The 7,853-nt window shown below is 35.2% G+C and overlaps 1 protein-coding gene across 1 annotated transcript; it reads left to right on the top strand.

Annotated features, from left to right (window-relative positions):
- The first annotated feature begins 962 nt into the window (after positions 1 to 962).
- On the top strand, positions 963 to 2,726 carry LOC142340234 (heparan sulfate glucosamine 3-O-sulfotransferase 1-like). The gene has a single exon (XM_075390756.1). It carries the CDS (start codon positions 1,414 to 1,416, stop codon positions 2,527 to 2,529), a length of 1,116 nt encoding a protein of 371 aa, XP_075246871.1. The 5' UTR covers positions 963 to 1,413; the 3' UTR covers positions 2,530 to 2,726.
- The last annotated feature ends 5,127 nt before the right edge of the window (positions 2,727 to 7,853 follow it).

The raw sequence follows: 7,853 nt of genomic DNA, 5'->3' as shown, positions 1-7,853 counted from the left end.
TATAATTCCCATAAAGTTGCAAACACTTGACGTGCAATTGAACATCAAAATGCTGATAATTACATGTCCGTCATTTGACCTCTGACCTTTGTAACGACCGATAGCGCTGCAACTTTATGGGACTGACTATATTTTAACGTTTTTCGAAAATCGTTTATATATTTTACGTGACAGGCTTTGGTTAGTCCCATAGAGTTGAACTGCAAGCGAACGTTTGAGAAACTCCCGGCATGCAACAACCAAAAGCTGATCTAAGCATGTTAACAATTCGAATTTTGACCTTTTGAAACGTTCGATGGTGTTGCAATTTTATGGGACTGAACTAAAGCGTGTCCCATACAGCTGAAATATAGTCAGTCCCATAAAATTCTGACGCTATTGAACGTTACAATGGTCAAAGTTCAAATTTAAAAAATGCAGACGTCTTCATTTATGATGTTCGTTTGCATCTCTGACGTTTTTCGCAATTTCACTTACATTGCAGTTTTATGAGACATATAGTCAGCGAACGCGACCCAAGCGAACGTTCGAAAAATTTTCAACAGGCAAAAGAACAACAAAGTATAGCGTGTCCCATAAAGTTGAAAGCGAACCGAACGTTTCAAAGGCCACAAATTTGAGTTCAAAGGCCAAACTTCAAAAATTTGATGACTGAAAACTTAATCCAGAAAACGTTAACATTCAATTGAGCACATTGATGCTCAATTGCACGTTTTTGGCGTTTTTCGAACGTTCGCTTATTTCAACTTTATGGGACAGACTATACTCATCTCTGCATTTATTAAATTTGAGCTTTGACCTTTGAAACGTTCGATAGCGTTGCAACTTTATGGGACTGGCTATATGGGACTTAAATATATAGTCAGTCCCATAAAGTTGCAACGCTATCGAACGTTTCAAAGGTCAAAGTTCAAATTTAAATATGCAGATATCTAGCAAAACACTGCCCATTTGCATGCCCCGAGCTTTTCGAACGTTCGCTTGCGTTGCAACTTTATGGGACTTACTATAACTTTTAACAAAAAACAGCGTTGCAACAGTTATTCAAATGCTTGCTTGTGTATCATCAATTTTATAGATTTTGTTATATTACTGAATCATATCACAACTATCAATCGATCCAAATTAGTTGAACAAAAAATTCATAAGCAACTCAAAACTCATGTAAATTTGCTGGTTACGCAAGTTCTTACATTAAATTAGAGCATGCGCATTTAATTTGTGCTCATTTTCAACAGTACTCTGAAAAGATACAGAATTATACGCACCGCATTTACAAGTCATTGAAGTACGCAAAACAGAGTATTTGGTATTGAAAAAGTTTTAATTACTTTCACGAACATTTTTAATAATATCATTATATTCTTTTTTCTTCATACTTGTTATACTTTTTCTCGCTAACCGGCCTTCACAATGAGAGTGAAAAACTTACTCAGCATAGCTCTGGCTCTTTTCTTCATTTACATTATTCGCCTTGCTTTCTTTGTAAATGATATCGACGATAGTAACGAACTTGAGGCGAGACAAGGCCAAAAATTTCGACACAGTTTTAGAGAACGAGAACTCAAATCGCATAAAAAACACGTCAAGAGTAAAAAGAAGGCGGGCACTCACAAACACGATGACAATGATTATGAGGATTATGATAATGAAGATGACGAAGTTGACTATGACTACGATGATTATGAAACGGGCAACAAAAAAGACGGAAAGGGGTTCCAATATCCTGACGATGGCAATGAGAAACGGAAACGCAGGTTCCCGACAGTCTTGATAATTGGATCCCAGAAGGGTGGAACCACTTCCTTGTCTAAGTTTCTAACATTCCATCCTTTGATTGCGGCTTTGGGAAGAGAACGCCATTATTTTGACCGCTATGCCGAAGAAGGAAGACAATACAAATGGTATCTGAAAAGAATGCCCAAATCTTACGAAAATCAGTATACCATTGAGAAGACGCCAAACTACCTGACCCACGAAAAGTCGCCAGAACTGGTTTTGCAATACCAGAAATTCTTGGGTAAAAAGTTGAAGTTCGTGTTAATTGTCCGCGATCCAATCAGGCGATGTATTTCGCATACTTATCACTCAGAGCGACACGGTAGACTCCAAGTACAAAACTTAACCAAAGCTATTTTCAATTCTACCATGGATCATATCGAAAATTCGCTCTACGGAAAACATTTTTCCAACTGGTTGAAATATTTCCCAAGAGAACAGTTTTTAATTCTTGATGGAGAAAAATTTGCCAAGAAAAACCCGGCACCCATTTTGAGACAGGTTGAAGACTTTTTGCAAATTCCACACGTGTTTCAAGATTCAGATTTTACGTTCAGTGAGGAAAAAGGGTTCTATTGTTACCGCCCGACCACCTACTGTTTTCCTGAGCACAGAGGTCACTCTAGTTATCCCCATAAACTTAGTGATTCTGAAAAGACAAGCCTAAAGAACATTTTCTCGCAGGACTTGGCCAAGTTTTGGTCTCTAGCCGGGGTTAAATTTAATTGGGTTCTGGGCGAGGACGTATAGTTGTCATTCGTTATAACTAGTTATTACCACTTCCCTCTTCTAAATTTGTTACAAACTTTCCGTCAATATGTTGCTATCTATTTTAACACCTCTTCATCATATGAATTCAACAGTATATTGTCGTCGAATGACATTTGTAAAGTTTATAATACAGTTTATTGATTAACAATATTTGTGAATAGATTCTGATACCCGTCTTCAGCCGTCCTTAACTGAAATTCATCACGCAGAAATTTGGGAGCCCAGCCCAACTCACTTTTATTCCCATTTTCACGAGTACGCACACCTTTCATACGAACGGCTTTAAAAGACTCAATTTTCGACAAACATGTGTAGAATTTAAAATTCAGCTAAGGTGGTTCGGGGCCTTAGCCTCTAAATTCCAAAAAGTTTTGAAAATAATTCATAAGTTTAGTTTTTCTCTAAGTTAGTCCTCTAGGCGACTTTAATTCACTTAAAGAACTTCTGCCCAAACTAACTTATAAAGGAAAACGGGCACACTTCTATACTTAGCAAAAGTTAACTTACACCAGTTAACTTCTAGTACTTATGCCTACTAAGAAAACTATAACAAAAACACGCCGAAATCTAGCTAAGAACTCTCTGTCTTACCAACAGAAAGGAGAGACTTCACTTACAAAATTAAATTCAAAAAGAAGCTCTAAGAAAGTACAAAAATCAAGCGGTATATATACTCCGCAAAAGTAAATAAAAGAGATATAATCAAGTCCGATTTCTTTTTATGAATTAATCTCATGCGAAAAGTCCCAAAAAATCCCATGGTTAAAACAAGTTCATCCCCAATTTAGTAAGTAACCTCTAATTTGAGCTGAGAAATCTTAGGTTTCATCAAAGGTTATGAATCCGTTCAGTTCAGACAAAGTCAGAATTGTCAGTACTTATCAAAATCAATATTTGTTGAATAAACCGCCTCTAAAGTCCTAAATTACTTAGCCATTATTCTTTCAATCTAATTTAATTCGAAACTTCTGAGAAATAACCCAAGGTTAGTTCTTTGCCATAATTTCTTAAGTGTCTTAAATTTCTTAAGATAGCTTAAGTTAGAAATTCCATTTCTACACCACCCACTCGGACTTAACTATTCTCCTGAATAGTTATAATTACATAGTTAAACGACTTACATCAGTAAATAGAAATGTAAAACAAATTTATAGAAAAAGAAATTATAAAAGGTTTAGTTAGTCCTTGGTCTGAGTATTCACAAACAGTTGCAAGTTCTTTTGTTTTGATGCTTTCGAGGAGAGACAACACTGCACACGAATCGTTTCTATCTTGCGCATCCCCGACTGTAGTGGCTTTTTTGACCACACCACTGGCATACTACCCGGGACCTCGTTTGAACTTGTTGGCCTCCAACAATTGCCTGTTGTCCCTGCATCAAGTGTTCAAGAGCCCATCTCATTTTCTGTTGCCCAGAGAGGACCAATTGAATTAAACGGAAGTGAAATTCGACTGAATGCTGCTTCGAGAACCTCCATCTCCGTTTGTGTGCTGGCATCTCTGGTATTTTGTTCCCCAATCGTCGCAATAGTGCTCCAAGCATCATCATCATCGTCCCGCATTGTTACCGGCTGAGGCTGTGTTGCACTACTGATTCCCAGGTCAATAGCTAAGCCCACCGTAAGAGCATACCCCACAAATGGTTCTTTACGAAGTTCACTCCTGAGGCTCTCCACTTGTAGCCCGTTGATGAAAATCCAGTGGGCCAGACGATCCAACTCTTGGTCCGTTTTTCCTAGATTTTCTCAATAGCATTTTTGGTAAACCCTGTCCGCCCACTTTGTGATACTCTCGCCAACTTTTTGTTTGAGACCAAGTTCCTCTTGTGATGACATTTCTCAGTGAAGTTGAAGTCACTTTGGTTCTAGTACAACGAAGCAAGGTAATTAAAGATTGCAATTTTTTTAAAGCTTTATTTATATGCTTAGAACTTTCACGTTATCACATATAGACAACTTTCACATTTTCCTTAAATCATGAGCTTTAAATCATACTTCAAATTCTGATAATCCCTCTGTGGTCGCCAATGTAGAATTTAAAATTCAGCTAAGGTGGTTCGGGGCCTTTGCCTCTAAATTCCAACAAGTTTTGAAAATAATTCCTAAGTTTAGTTTTTCTCTAAGTTAGCCCTCTAGGCGACTTTAATTCTTTTAAAGACCTTCTGCCCAAACTAACTTATAAAGGAAAACGGGCATACTTCTATACTTAGCAAAAGTTAACTTACACCACTTAACTTCTAGTACTTATGCCTACTAACAAAACTATAACAAAAACACGCCGAAATCTAGCTGAGAACTCTCTGTCTTACCAACAGAAAGAAGAGACTTCACTTACAAAACTGAATTCAAAAAAAGCTCTAAGAAAGTACAAAAATCAAGCGGTATATATACTCCTCAAAAGTAAATAAAAGAGATATAATCAAGTCCGATTTCTTTTTATAAATTAATCTCATGCGAAAAGTCCCAAAAAATCCCATGGTTAAAACAAGTTCATCCCCAATTTAGTAAGTAACCTCTAATTTGAGCTGAGAAATCTTAAGTTTCATCAAAGGTTATGAATCCGTTCAGTTCAGACAAAGTCAGAATTGTCCGTACTTATCAAAATCAATATTTGTTGAATAAACCGCCTCTAAAGTCCTAACTTACTTAGCCATTATTCTTTCAATCTAATTTAACTCGAAACTTCTGAGAAATAACCCAAGGTTAGTACTTTGCCATAATTTCTTAAGTTTTCTTAAATTTCTTAAGATAGCTTAAGTTAGAAATTCCATTTCTACAACATGCTCTGACAAAAATCTATCTTATGCAGACAGATGATGCAGACAGATGCAGACAGAAGCAGAGAGAGTAGCAAAAAAAATAATTCGCTAACTAAAAAACCAATTTTGGTTACAGGATACAAAACGAAACGATCCAAAAAGAAGAAAGTTGAAATTGTGCCGGTCGAATATCGTGTAAGGAAGATTGCATTTAATCAAATTGATCAAATTGGGTTTAACTCAATTTGAACAGGGTTTTGATAGGATTGTGATTGAATTCCGTTTTGCTGTTCTAACATTAGATGGAAATCTTTCAAATCAGAATTTAATTTGCCTTGTGGTCCCATTTATGCTAAAATAACCTCAAAGGAACAAAAAGGCTCCGTAATCTAAATGTGCACATAATGTTCCAACCCGCTCATCCACATTTTGAACCAATTGAAATGAAGAAGACATAAGAAACATTAAAAATTTGCATAATGATAGAAAAAGCATAATAGATGCATAATAGTATCTGAGTTTAAAAAAACATATACGTCAAACACTAACCACTAAATGAAATATATGAACCAGCATTAGAAGACCGATGAGACCACCATTAGCAGTCGTTAATCAAAACGACAAAAACGATTAATTAAGGGCCAAACTCATCATATAAAAAATAAGTAACGAAGTCAAAATAGTACCAGATAAAACCTAAACCAAACAAACTAACTCGCAGTTAACCACAGAGCACATAGGACCTTTCCTCATGAAAACTAGGTAATAAGTCCACAAAAAAGAAAATAAACTGCAAGCTTCAAAAATCAATTGAACTCTTTTAAACCAAGTAACTTCAAAAGTAATAAAAACTTCAGCCTTCAATTAGAAAAAAACATAAATTTAAATCTAACTCCCTGAAAAGCCAATAGGAACTGTTTTTAGGGGGATTATCGTATGACTTTTTTAAAAGAAAAACCACAAAGGCAAGACTCAACAAATGCACAGAAAAGTTTTACAGCCATTAGCCAATAACTGCAACAAAGAAAATTAAAGAAAAAGATGGTAGATATCCACTTGGACCCCATCTGATCATCAAAGTTTAGTTTTGATTATAATCAAATTTATGACTTTGAAAATCAGTCAACTCAAATAAAACCAAATAAAACCATCAGCTATTGAATAAACTTTTTAAAAAGGTTCAATAATTAATCAATAGGACGACGTTCAGAACAGCCGTTATTCGCAATGTCACATGACTTAACAATCCATACCACTTGGACCCCTTCTGATCATCAAAGTTTAATTTTGTTTAAAATCAAATTCATGATTTTGAAAATCAGTCAACTCAACTTAAACCATCAGCTATTTAATAAAGTTTTTGGAAAGGTTCATTAATAAGTAAATAGGACGACCTTCAAAACAGTCGTTATTGGCAATGTCATACGACTTAAAAATCTATACCACTTGACCCCATCTGATCATCAATGTTTAATTTTGTTTTCAATCAAATTCATGATTTTGAAAAGCAGTCAACTCAAATAAAACAATTGGCTATTGATAAAGTTTTTAAAAAGGTTCATTTTTAAATCAATAGGACGACCTTCAGAACAGTCGTTATTCGCAATTTCATACGACTTAAAAAAGAAGGTCAGAAACTAACAAAAAATTTTTGTAATACTCATTGCGAGTAGCCGAGTATTCGTGCAGCTATTGCGTTCTATTTTAACGCAATTGGAATAGTGCAACAATTCCACTATTACAATTGCAAAGAGTGGAAAGCCGCTGCGTTTCCACTTAGTATTCAATTTGGTGGAAACTTGTTACGTTTCCAGTTACTCCTCTGAAACGGCTCAGTAGAAAGAGATTTGAGAGAGACTTTTAAAATTGAGAATAAGATCAGAAGAATGAAATACGCTTAAAAAGTGGCTGGCATGAACAATTTTTTCCCTAACTCGAGTGGAGTTAAAATTAGATTAAGTGAACAAAACTTTCTAATGACAACGTAACAAGGGAACATAATTTGGTACCGCATCATCTTACGTACCGCAATTCATTTGAAAATCGCCAGAAAACTTGTTGGAGGCATTGAAACTCTAAGCTATTCCACAAAAATGTTACAATCATTTGAAGTAGAGGAATTTGTCTTAGATGTTGTATTGTAAAAGAGGACAAAAAGAACCATAAAAACAAATATCAAACTCGCAACTCAAATGAAATATCGCTGCTTCTAAGTCATGCAACCATTTGTTAAAACAAAACACTTAACAATGAAACAAAAATACCATCCAAAGAAAATGTGAGCTGTTACTAATAAGACAAGGATACAATTTGGACAAAAATCAAATTGAAAAAAAGTTTAGGATCAGAAAGGACTGATTTTTTTCAAGTAAATTTATTCAGTCTTTAGAGCCATCAGTTTAAGAAACACACAAAAAACAGATAGATTGTCTTATTTGCCATTAACAACGAAGTGAGACTAAGCTACAAATTGACAGAAATAATGTTAAAAAGGTGGCAAAGGTCAAAATTGCAATGGTTCATTTTAAAGAATTAAATTCGAATG

Source organism: Convolutriloba macropyga, chromosome 5 (assembly GCF_964194025.1).
Source record: "Convolutriloba macropyga chromosome 5, txConMacr16.3, whole genome shotgun sequence".
Classification (NCBI taxonomy): domain Eukaryota; kingdom Metazoa; phylum Xenacoelomorpha; order Acoela; family Convolutidae; genus Convolutriloba; species Convolutriloba macropyga.
The sequence above is the reverse complement of the archived record's forward strand: the minus strand, read 5'-3'. Positions and strand labels throughout refer to the sequence as shown.